The sequence below is a fragment of the Lynx canadensis genome, chromosome E2 (genome assembly GCF_007474595.2).
Source record: "Lynx canadensis isolate LIC74 chromosome E2, mLynCan4.pri.v2, whole genome shotgun sequence".
In the NCBI taxonomy this organism is placed as follows: Eukaryota; Metazoa; Chordata; class Mammalia; order Carnivora; family Felidae; genus Lynx; species Lynx canadensis.
The window spans coordinates 2,231,486-2,244,331 of NC_044317.1; the positions used below are offsets into that span (position 1 = coordinate 2,231,486).

The 12,846-nt window shown below is 51.5% G+C and overlaps 1 protein-coding gene across 1 annotated transcript in view; it reads left to right on the forward strand.

The window, feature by feature from the left end:
- ZCCHC14 (zinc finger CCHC-type containing 14) overlaps window positions 1-12,846 on the forward strand; it is a 56,178-nt gene that overhangs the window by 31,509 nt on the left and 11,823 nt on the right. The window contains 2 exon segments of the mRNA XM_030298168.1: window positions 3,460-3,533; window positions 11,872-11,943. Coding sequence (XP_030154028.1) covers window positions 3,460-3,533; window positions 11,872-11,943 — 146 coding nt within the window.

Here is a 12,846-nt window from a genome sequence, read left to right on the forward strand (position 1 = left end):
CTTCTCAGGGAGAATCCCACCGCAGGCGGATTCCAGGAGCAGAGCTCGGCTGCCCGCAGGTGGGGTGGTGGCGCCGGCCCGGGGCGCTTGCTCCCGCCTCCCAGCCTGCAGCCCCGGAGTTCCAGAAGCCTCTGTTATTTGCGAACAGCTGAATAACGTCCATCTGCTTTTCACATTGTCCTGTCCAGATATGAGTCACTTCCGCTTTCAGGCCAGATGGGGTTTTCTCTTTTTTACTTTTTTGCATAAATCCAAATATTAAATCCTGGAACATTTAGGTGCACGTTGCTGTCCTGTGGCCAGGGAGAATGCTGACTGCATTTTTCTGTGTTCATTGACTTCGTATGTTCTCTTGTTTGAAAAGGGGGAAGTTCTGGGTAAGAGTGATGTCATGTGGGTAAGTTTTAAAAAATACTGATCGGGGAAACAGAAAAGCTGTTTATTTGCTGACGTTCTGACTCAGGAAGCCAGACAGGAACAGCATGCGATTTCACTGAGTGAAAATAAGGAGGTGTGCAACCTCAAAATGTGTTTTCTTTGTTTTGCCAGAAAGGAAATAAACGCTTTTTTGTTTTTGGGGTTTTTTTTTTTTTTTAGAGTAATTCCTTCCTGTAAGGTGCTATTATAAGCTTAAAATACTCCAAACCGAATAGGTTCTAGAATCTCCCAAGGTGCATATCGACCCTGATGCAACTTTACAAAGTGAGGGAGGCCTAGGAGAGAACACTTCAGCAAGTGAAAGGTCTTTCCAGCAACAGCCCATAACCTTGGAGTGCAGGGACCCGCCTCTTGTGTTTTCTGCTCTGTGCCCAGCCCCTGGAGTTTGACCTTGCGCACAGCAGGAACCTGACGGGACATGTTGGTGAATGAACAATTGTTGGTTTTAGAGCAAGGATCGCACATTTTTTCTGCTCAGATCCAGATAGTAAATATTTTTGGCTTTAGGAAGCATAGGGTTTCTGGCGCAACTACTGGGCTCTGCTGTCGTGGGGTGGAAAGCAGCCACCGACGATGTGTAAACAAATGGCATGGCTGTGTGCCGGCAGAGCCATTTACATAGACAGGCCGGGGGCAGCCTCTAGTCCGCCAGCCCTGCTCAGAACAGCGTTGCCCACTAGAACCCTCAACGGTGACCGAATGTTCTGTGTCTCTGCCGTACGGTATGGCAGCCACTGGCCACATCTGGCTGTTGAGCACTTAGAATGTGATTAGTGCGACCGAAGAATTGGATTTTTAATTTTATTCCGCTGTAATTAATACAAATTTAAGTGGTCACATGTGGTTAGTGGCAACAGCGTCGGGCACCGCAGGGGTTAGAACCCTCCCCAGAACAAGTTGCACAGAGCAGTTTGTTGTTCTCTGGGAGGTCTGTTCACAGTAAGGGAAGAAAGAGTTCTGTGGCCCAAAAAACTGGGGAATTGTTAATAAGAACTGATCTATTCATTGCAGGACTGCTCAGAGCCTTTGATGTGCTTACGTACACGGACAGTTTCTCGAATTTTTCTCCTCCAAGCTTTTTTTTTTTTTTTAATGTGTATTTATTTATTTTGAGAGAAAGAGGATGGCAGAGGGAGGGAGGGGGAGAGAGAGAGACAAAGAGAGAGAGAGAGGGAGGGAGAATCCCAAGTAGACTCTGCACTCAGCGCAGAGATCATGACCTGAGCCGAAAGCAAGAGTCGGACCCTTAACTGAGCCGCCGCGGCGCCCCTTCCTCCAGGCTCTTTGACTGTGAAGCTTTCTGGGCGTGCCCGTGAACACCTTCGGGCACTGGTGTTCTTGGAGAAGACCTTGGAAGACTGTTCGTGTGGCAGTCCGGGACATTGGGCGTCCGCAGGACGTGGAGTGTAATCGTTTCAGAAGTTGACGTCAAGTGTTTTATGTTGCACAACGAGGTTTTAAAGCTCTGTAGAGATCCCCATAGTCCACTGCCAAGGCGTGTCTAGGAATAGCGAGCAGTGAAATGGGGGAAGGGGCGTACGACCCGCACGTGTTGAAGCTCTGTATCCGTCACGGTCTTGCCTGACTAGCCACAGGGTGGATGACTAGACTGTCCCCATCTGCAAGAAACATACACTGGAGGAAGCAGTTACAGGAGCCTTTGAGGAACTTTGCTATTTGAATCGGAAATAGGACTTACGGCCCTTCGTGTGGTTTGGGAGTTTGCAAACTGCATCGTGTTTGTAAATGCCTGTTTTATCTTCAACACGTATTTGTGCTCAGATATTTGCATTTTATAAACTTAATTTGCATCTTCAAACTTAAGTGCTGGGAACCTGATTGTACCATTTTAAAATGTTTTTAAGTTTTTCTTTTTTTTTTTTTTTTTTTTTTTAATTTTTTTTTTCAACGTTTATTTATTTTTTGGGACAGAGAGAGACAGAGCATGAACGGGGGAGGGGCAGAGAGAGAGGGAGACACAGAGTCGGAAACAGGCTCCAGGCTCTGAGCCATCAGCCCAGAGCCCGACGTGGGGCTCGAACTCCCGGACCGCGAGATCGTGACCTGGCTGAAGTTGGACGCTTAACCGACTGCGCCACCCAGGCGCCCCAAGTTTTTCTTTCTTAATGTTTATTCATTTTTGAGGGAGGGAGAGAGATTGAGCGTGAGTGGAGGAGAGGGGCAGAGAGGGACACACAGAATCCGAAGCAGGCTCCAGGCTCCGAGCTGTCAGCACAGATCCCGATGCGGGGATTAAACTCGGGAATGGCGAGATCATGACCTGAGCCGAAGTCAGACACTTAACCGACTGAGCCACCCAGGTGCCCCTGTACCACTTAGTTTTGAGGAGAAGGAGAAGGCATCCCTGTAAGTGGCAGGGAGGGGCGGGACTGATGTCTGCAGGAAGTTCTCACGGTGCTTCTGTCTCTCCTCTGCCACTGTCCGTCTGTGTGGCTGCGGCCTCTGACAGGCCCTCTCTGGTCTTCCGAGGCTAGGAACCTTCGTCACTTCCTCCGTAACCGCTGCCTTGAACCCCTCCGGCCTGGCCCTGTCCCAGAAGGATATCCGTATCTGTTGATGAAGAGACCCAGATGGGACTGTCTGGGCACTGGTGTCTGAGACAATCACAGCCGAAGACAAGGCGTGTTAGTTTTTCAGAAATCAGAACAGATCAGAACTGGTCCTTAGTCATAATTAGAGGCTGTGCTCTTGTGCACTCAAGTCAACTTACGTTCTCTTTGCAAGTACCGTTCTCTTCCTTTTCTAGGATTTGAATTTTTGCCCGTTTTTTTCTGTTCTGCTTTTCAGTTCACCACTATTCTTGCGTGTGACTGCTCTGCCCCCCTCCTCAGTTCCTCTTCCCAGGCGAGCACGCCGCAGAGGAGAGTGGACTGCGCTGGCCTCAAAAGCCTCATTTTGAAAATTACTGAAATACCAAATGCTAACTAATGTGTACTTCAAGTGTTATTTCATTTTTATAATTTTGTCTGTTGTTGTTGTTGTTGTTTTTTGCTTTTACAGTGAGTGTTGAAAAGATAGACCTGAAGGGATTGTCACACACAAAAAATGAAAGAAATGTTGAATGTTCCTTTGAGGTAAGATGTCATGTTTCGTTTTGTTTTTTTTCCCCCTTTTCTCCTCTGAGGGATAGGATGAAAACCTTTGCCGTGATCAGATACTTTGATTTATCTAAAGGGAAGATGGGCCTTATAGCCAAGCACCGTGCCAGTGTCGTGGGGGGGCAGAAAGCCAGGCGTGGGCCGCGGGCGGGCCGTCTCCAGCCTGTGCGGCTGTTCCCCCCACAACCGGGCCTCGGCAGCCCGAGTGCTAAGCGTCGTCTAGACTGCCGTGCTCAGCTGCTGCTGGCTGCTCACCAGAGTTGGCTGAAGCAGAGACTCCGTGTGAAAATTGAGACACGCTGTGTATTAGGATTGGAGGCACACCGTAATGGTGGTTCGGTGGCCTCAGAGTGTGCCAGGAGGCAAGCTGGGGAGGTCCTTCGGGGCCTGGGCTCTCCCAGCCGACTGCTTTGATCCCCTGGGGTGCAACCCCGAGCCTCACGGTCCAGCGTGGCAGCCAGGGCTCCAGTCGTCACGTTTTCATTCCAGGTAGCAAGAAGAGGAAGGGAAAGTTTACTTTTCTCTTTCTTTTAAGGAACATTCCTAAAGCAGCCACAGGTACTTCTGTTTCCGTTTTGTTGACCCAAACTGAGTTTCTTGGTCCCACTTAGCTGCAGAAAAGGCTGGGAAATGTATTCTGGTGGCCATGTCCCCACGGTTCTGTTTCTTACCCGCCATGTTGTGTGAGGTTCTCCTTTGACCATGTGCCTGAATACTGATTGACAAGGAAACCTGCTTCCTGCATCCTTGTGGGGAGTGTTCTCAGGAATCAAAGCTTCTGGTTAGTATCTAGTACGCATGCTGTGTGTGGTTCACTAATTTTTCAGCAGCTACATTGAAATACTTGAAATACTTTTACCACTAAAGAATAAAATCTTCTTTTGATTTGGGAGATACACTGCATTATGGGGATCCGTTGTTCCTGTTCTGCTATGCATGTGTCTTCGAATATACGGGAAAGACTTGCCTAAGGTTTTGGAGGTTGTCAAAACTTGGGACTGGCACCCACGTCTCAGCAACGGGAGAACCTTGGAATCCTGAAATCTTTCAGGCCTCAAAGGGGCGGGACTTAGCAGGTCCCTGGGACCCTGAGCACGTTTCCTGTCCCTTGTGCTCTGCGCCTCTCTGCCATCTCTCCCCTAGGGGTCCCCCGCCTCCGTGGGGTGGAGCCGTTCTGGGCTAGGGGGCCCCACTCAGCCCATCTAGTCGTGCTAGGCTTCGATCTGCCCCCGTCCTTGGGCCCACGACCTGGGCTTGTGGGAGGTGTGGTGACTGTGTCCGACACGATGCCCACACCTTCTCTCTGAAGACACGAGCTTTGGTGAAATACACACTTAGCCTCTTGTGGCCCCTTGGAGGAGGGAGTGATGGTCAGGGATAGGGAGGCAGCGGGCTGGCAAGAATGGGGACGCAGTGCCCTGAGTCCCCTGCAGGTGAGCTGCACGACTCCGAGAGGAGCCTGGAGCCCTGGCCTTGTGGCCACGGGCAGCTCCGAGCTGGCGGCACCGGACCTGGGAGCGTCGCCCGGTGTGGATGCCGTCACACGGGTGAGGTGTGTAGTTGAAGACGTTTCTATCCCAGTGGGTAAGCTGAAGTGTTTTAGCACTTAACGCAGAAGCTTCGGTTTCTGAAGAGCTCCCTCCTCCTGATGTGAGAACTGGTGAAAGTATTCTTGTGTTCGGGAAAGTGATAATCCTCCAGTAACCCGGAAGTCCAAACTGGTTTTTCTTTTGGGGTGCTGACTTGATATCCTTAAGGACTTCACAGCCCAAACTGTCTTTGAAGGCACAAAGGAAGGACGTAGTCACCATGAAAAAAATATTATTTACAAAACACTTTGCGCAGCTTAAACTGTGTGCTTGTTCTGTGCTGGGCTTAGACGGGTGCCGCTGATGGCTGCCGTTTATGCGGCAGCTTGGGGACTCCTGTCCCGCAAGGAAGTGAGGCCACCTGGGGGCTGCGTACAGTTGGGCATATAACTGGGAACTCTGCTAACAGCGTGTGGGTGGCCTGGGGCCAGCAGTGAACCTGCCTTGGCTTACCCTTCTATCATCTGGAACGACCCCCCCCCCCGCCAATATAAGCCCCAGTGGATTTTTCCGTTTTAGAAATCAACAAGCCAGCCCTCAAGTGTGTATCAAAAGAACAGTAGCGTAGTCCAGGCAATTTTGAAAAGAAGACGGTTGGAAGCCACACACTCCTGACTTTAGGACTTGCTACTAGACCCCAGGGGCGCCGGTTTGGGGGGGTCACCACAAGGTGGAGGGGCGTCCTCAGCTCTGAGTCCATGGTTAGACTCACAGGCAAACGGCCAATTGGCAGGCAGGCTGTTCAGTGAAGAAAGGATGATCTTTCTTTCTTTCTTTCTTTCTCTCTCTCTCCCTCCCTCCCTCCCTCCCTCCCTCTCTCTCTCTCTCTCTCCCTCCCTCCCTCTCTCTCTGTTTTTCTCTCTTTCTCTTCTCTTCTCGATGTTTATTTTTGAGAGAGAGAGAGAGCAAGTGAGTGTGAGCGGGGAAGGGGCAGAGAGAGAGAGAGAGGGAGGCCACAGAATCTGAAGCCGGCTCCAGGCTCCAAGCTGTCAGCACAGAGCCCACCATGGGGCTTGAACCCATGAACTGTGTGATCATGACCTAAGCCAAAGTTGGATGCTTAAATCAACTGAGCCACCAGGTGCACCAAGGATGGTCTTTTCAACAACAGTTCCCAAGCGAGCACCTATATGCAAAAATAGGAACCTTGACCAAACCTCACACCTTATACAAGATTACTTCAGAACTGGTCATAGTCCTAAACGCACAGCCTAAAATTATGAGTGTGGAAGAAAGCATACAAGACTGTATGGCGAGGCGGATTTCTTCACAACAGCACCAAGAACATGATCCATAAAAGACAAAATAAATACATTGGACTTGCTCAGGATGTCAAACTTCGTCCCCAGAAGGCACCTTGAGGGCCGCCTGGGTGGCTCAGTCAGTTAAGCATCTGACTCTTCGTTTCGGCTCAGGTTATGATCTCACAGTTCCATGAGTTCGAGCCCCACATCAGGCTCTGTGCTGACAGCTCAGGGCCTGGAGCCTGCTTCAGATTCTGTGTCTCCCTCTCTCTCTGCCCCTCCCCTGTGCGCACGCGCGCTCTCTCTCTCTCTCTCTCTCTCTCTCTCTCTCTCTCTCTCTCAAAAATAAACATTTAAAAATTAAAAAAAAAAAAAAGGCGCCTTGAGGAGGTGCAAAGACAGACCACACACCAGGAGAAGGTGGTTGCAAGTTACATATTTGGTAGAGTTTTTATTTAGAGTTTGTAAAGAACTCTCCAGACTCAGTGATAAGAAAACAACCCAATAAAAAATGAGCCAAAGATGTGAACGGACACGTGAGCAGAGGACGTGTTTGGAGGACGGATGTCCCAAGTGAGCACATACTCCGTCTGTCTCACTAGTCGTTAGGAGAACGTCAGGTAGACCCCTAGTGAGGCTCTGCGTGCCCACGTGGTGGCCGCAGCTGGGGACCGTCCCCACACTGGTGGGGCGTGTGCACAGGGCTGCAGTGTCTTTACAGGGTATCTGGTAGTTGTCTACAAAGTTAAATATTTCCCTGAAGTCTGAGCCCTCAGTTCTTCTCCAAGGTGTTGATCTGCAGGAAATGAAAGCATTTGTTCCCACAGAGGTTTGTACAAGAACGTTCACGACAGCTTTATGTGTACCAGTCCGAATATCCGTCCACAGGAGGGTGTGGGCCTACCCGGAGTGGAAAGGACTGAGCTGTTGCTACACCAGCAATGTGGAGAATGTGCAAATAATGACACTGTGTACGAAAAGCCAGAGCCCTCGCCAGAAAAGAGTGTATTCTGTCCGAGCCCACTTGCAGAAGGTTGTAGGAGGTGGACACTAACTACAGTGACGCAGGAGCAGCCTCCTCAGGAAAGGAGGAGGAAGCTTCTAGAGGTGACGGGTGTGTTCATTGTATCCACAGGAGTGATGGTTTCCTGGGCATAGATGCGTGCCCAAAATTACCGAGTTTTACACCCTTTAGATAGGTGCAGTTCATCGTCTGTTATAACTCAGTAAAACTTTTTTTAAAAAGCTACCTGAGGATTAAGCCTTTCCTTGTGCCCACAGAACCCTAACTAATGAAAATTAAGTTGTCCGTTAAGTGTGGCATCTCTTGTACGGAAATAAACAGCTCCTGTTCTGGGACTAGAGCAGGGAGAACACTTCTAGGGGCGTCCTCCGCGCGTGGCGGCGGGCCCGTGTGCTGGCAGCAGGGGGGACGCGGGGAAGCCTTCCTCCTGCCAGCCTTCCCGGGTCCGGGAGGGGTCCGCGGCCCCTGCCCACCGTCTTCGCAGTCCTGTTTATCTCCAGCTTTAATTTGTACATAGCCCTGTTTTCCAGGAGACAGATGAAAGGTAGCCGGATTGAGATGCCGTCAGTATGTAAACCTGTTCTTTTCCATGGAGTTGGTTGTGTCTTTTGCGGAAGTTGCCGTTGCTAGTCACTGGTTACTGAGGAGAGCAGATCAGGAGGCAGGAAGCAAGCGCCTGGAAATCCCAAGTTCGTACGTGACCACGTACGTGGGAAATGTCCGCGTTTACCAGCTTTCTCCCTCTCACTGTTAAGACACTGGAATAACTGAACCTTTTTTTAGTGAAAAGATTTTCTTGTTAGATGTGAGGACAGAGGGGGGAAAAGAGACCAAAAGATGACCCGACCCCTTGAGATACTCACTGGACTGTAGGATTTTAATTGACTTAAAGAGAACTGTGGAACAATATTAATGAAAAAAACATTCTTTTTGTGCCATTCTTTCCCAGGAATCCAGGCATTACGTTTAGTTTCGTGCTAGATCTTTTCTTTGGAAGTTTTATGTTTTCATTTCAAAATAATCTTGACTTCTCTGAGTATCATCTCGGCGTTGGCAAAGATGAGTCTTGACCACTGGTTTTTGAATTAAGTTTGTTTCTATCAGCTCTGTATGCAGAGCGCGGAGAGTCCAGTAATTCCGCGTCCACGGCCAGGCGGAGCAGGGAACGGCGTGTCTTGATGTGGACCACGGTGGCTGCGTGGTCGTAGTGTGACTGCGTGAGGGTTGCTGATCCTGGAGCCACGTGGTACGTGCTCAGGGCTCTCCCTGGAATTGACCCTGTTTGTGTGCCGGTTTGGTTCCCGCTTAAGGAGCGGTGCCTAGAAGTGGCTTCGCCCTAGGAGTCCCCCAGTCGTCCGAAACCCCTCATCGCACTCGGTCCCGGCACCCCGTTGCTTCCATCTCTGAGCTGCGACTCTGCTACCGTGTGGAGCGGCGGTCCTTGGTGGGCACGCGGCTCTCCCCTCACCACCACTTGCCTCCCTCCGTGCAGGCACCATTGCCCGTTCTCGGGTCTTATGTCACCCTTTGTCTGGTGGCTTCTCAGGGCGCTCCGGAGGTACAGTGTGTGAGGTCTGTATGCTCCTGGCGTGGTGCTGAGAACACTCAGTTGGCGGCTGGACGTCCCTCTTCCTTAGGAAATGGGGAGCACTCCTGTCTCACTGGTGCTTTCCAGGGTTTCCTCAGTCCTGGGTGTTTGCCCACTCCTCACCCATGCTTGGCTGTGGGTCTGTTCTCATCATTGTGCTGGGACTGCATGGACCCTTTTAACCTGAAAACTCACATCCATCGTTTGGGGGCCTCGTCCTGAATCCTCCCTTTTGATTTCCTCTACTCTGCTTTTCTGTTTTCTTGCTTTGGAACTCCTGCTGTCTGCATTTTGGATCTCAAGACTGGTTCTTTCTTTTATATTTTTCTCTGTTTTCTTTCCCTTTGGTATTTCGGTCCACTTTATGGAAGACTGCATCATCTCCCCTCTCTTCAATGGAATTTTTCACTCCTGTCCTGTTTCCATTTCAAGGAACGCTTTTTCTCTGGCCGTTCTTTTTTCATAGCATCCTGTTCTTGGCTATGCTTTCTTCTGTAGTTCAATGAGAATAGTAATGATTGTTTTTAGTTTTTTAAAACTGTTTTCTTCTTCGCACATGGCCTTTGTTTCTACCAGGCCTACTTGGGCTCTCCAAGGCCTGGTGCTAGATATTCTAGTGCTGGGCCCGCCTGCTCACGTCCGGGCTGTGGCAGGGCCTCTGGCTGAGGTGCTGTGGGCGACACAGGGACGTCGGGGATGGAGCTGAGAAGTCAGTCAGGGGACTGAGACATAATGTGACGTAGTCTATCTGTTTTGTGCACGTTTTGCGTTTTGTTTATTCTTGGGGTATTTTACAGTCTGTCTTAGTAGCTCTTTGAATAGGTACAAGCGACAGGAAAATATCGTGCCATAATTTGTCTGGCAAGTTTTTTCCTTGGCGGTACGTAAGATAATGGGGTAGCTTACAGTTGGTGCCACCTTGAATTTGACGGGACATGTGTCTAGCACGTGGCGCGCCATGAGGCTGTTCTGTGTCCATGCCCCTCCCGGGGCCTGTGCCCTCCTCTCGTGCAGGGGTGTGGGCCCGCGGGGAAGGCTGAGGGTGAGCGTGAAGGAAGCTGTGTCGGCTGTAGAGCATGGTGGTGCCGAGGCCGGCCTGGAAGTGAGCCCTTGCTTTCTGTCTGCCTTAGGCTGAATTATCAGCTCCGTGGGGAAGTAAATGGAAATGTATCAGGAGCTGACACCTGCCGTGATTTTGCCTGTTGAAAGCACGTGACTTCTGGGGCAGCAGATTGTCTGTTTCAACATAACGTGATCTGTCCATGCTGCGCTTGTTGCTTGGGCGCTGGATTTCGTGTTTCGTGGGGTCTAAGATGCATTCACGGATGTGAACGTGAACAGAAAGAGGCAGACTCCGACTGGACTCAGTCCTCCCTGGTCTGAGAGGCACGAGGAGAAGAGAGATCCTCCACCCCGTGTTGCACTTTGACAGACGCGGGACGTCAGCAGTGCTTTGGGCCCAGCGTCTAAGGACCAGAGCGTTCCTGCCTCTGGTCGTGGATGGTACTGGTATTTCATGGGCAGCAGCTTGCTCCAAACGTGTGGCCGGTGTCTTGAGAGTTGTTTGTCTCACGCAGGAGCAGGTTAGTTAAGTGCACCTTGTGGGGTCCATCTGGGCGGCGAGGCACATTCGTTCGGAGAGCGCCAGCGTGTGACGCGGAGAGGCCGCTGCGCACCGGAGCTCCGAGGTCAGGGGAGGAGCCCTTTCCTCAGTTGGCTTGTGTCTCGTGGGAGGTTGGTGAGACGGCCACCTTCATATTTGTCACGGCACCTGTGGGGATGGAAGGGACTCGTGTGGGTTTTGGCGGAGGAAAGGGGGCGTGGGGGGCCACGGTGGGCTGTTTCTTAGAAGGTGCTGGCAGGAGGGGGGAGCAGAGGGGGGCCACCCAAACCGCCACGCTCTGCCTACTCCATCGCTGGAAACACAATGCGTTCTTTCTCGTCACTTTACTTCTGGGCTTGAAACCCTCCAGTGGCTTCTTCTGGATCTGAGGGCAGAATCCCTGCTTCATGGTCTAACCCCTCTTGTCGTGGCCCTGCCCGCCTCACCCCTCACACCCGTGCGCCTCTTCCTGTGGTGGACATGCTACTTCCCAGTTCAGGCACCTGAGTGCTGCTCCCCACCCCCGCCCGCCTCCTCCCACCCCCACTCACCCCCACCTCCATTCACCCCCGCCCCTTCTCATCCCCCCCCCACTTGTTGGTGGTGCCCACAGGTGGTCAGGAAACACTGGAAAAATGGGAGGGAGGTGACACAGCCCTCCCCCCAGGGCGCATGCAGTCCGTCTCGGGAGACCCGCTTTGACCCCGGGATGAAATACAACCTCCCACCCCTCGTGTGCGGGTGAGTAAGTGCAGTATGGACAGTCTTGGGCACACGCGGCACTGTAGAGCTTCTTCCAGAAAGCCCTTTCTGGTGCTTTTTACCCAGCCCGTGGCCCCAGCGCTCTGCTAGTTCTGACTGGCCCGGGCCTGTTCTGTCAGGTCCCCGAGGGCAGGGGCCTCGTCTCCTTCTGACCTAAGAGGAGGTGCACTTGAGGACGGTGGGCGCTGGCATACACGGCCGGTCGTAAGGGTCAGCGACTGCGTACGAGTTTGTGGAGCCAGCCTCAGACTCCATGCTTGTGAGTAATTGGCGATATCTGAATAATTGCACACAACAGGAAGTTAAGCCTTAAGGGACTTGAGCCAGGTGAGCTTTCCTCTCACGAGTCAGGGGATGTGTAACTACCCCATTCACAAGGTCCACCACACTTAGGGCTCATCGCGCTCACTGCACCTGTGCCCACGAAGATTCCCCGGACAGGTGCGTTGTGAGTCACACATGTGGCGTCTGTTTTTAAGGTTTGTTTGTTTGTTTGTTTTCAAGGTCTTGTGGTCTGATTCTTCAGTAACATCAGTAACCAAATCTTCCTCTGAAGTGACTGAATTTATGTCAAAGGTAAGGTGATTAAGGGCTCTTCAAAAATTAAAAGGCTCTTGATAACACTGCAGAGTGATTTCAGTGGATGGCTTCCTTCAGCTGGCAGAGCAAGTAATTGGTGCATGGCCATAAAAGCCTGGTCCCCGGTGCCGCGATCTGATCTCCCTGCAGTTGTGGAGAGCACGAAGACGCAGGACGCTGTGGCCTGCACAGGCAGCTGAGGGGTGTTTGGTGTGGTTACTCTGCAGCGGAGGCTCAGAGAGACTCCACCTGGTTCCACCCGGGTCTGTCGTACATACTGGATTTTCCAGTTGTTTCAACAGCTGTCACCCGAACAAAAGGTTCCAGTACTAACTAAATGCCACTTGACATGTGTACATACGCAGGCACGTGTGTGCCTTTATGGCTAATACGTGTTCGGAGTCCACTGACCCGGGTCAGAGTGGTGAACCTCTGTCTTTAGCCAAAGCAGGTGCATCTTAATGAGTCCCCTTATTTCATGGAGTGACGTATGTAAGGTGTCTCCGAAGCGAGTGTTATGTTTTTCACTATAAAGTCAAGGACGTAATCCTGCAGGAGAAAATCCAGGTGATGGGTCCTGTTTTAAAAGCTCAGACAGAAGTTGTTTGCTGGCGCCTTTCCTCCTGGCCTGTGAGCCACGCTTTCTGGGATCACTGCCCCCTCCCCCTGGATGCACTTTCCTCTGTCACACTGAGAACGCTACATTTCCTCTCCTGTGTGCCTGGCCTCTCGATTGGTACGAAATCCATCGCTCTGGCCTGTGGTGATGCAGGCGGGAACTTGGACCCGCTGGGTGGGCGCAGTGCTGCTTGTCTGCTGGACTTTGGGCTCCCTGGCCTCCTTGGGGATCTGGTTTATTGCCTTTTGTTAATTCTGGAGGATTCTCACCCATGATCTCTT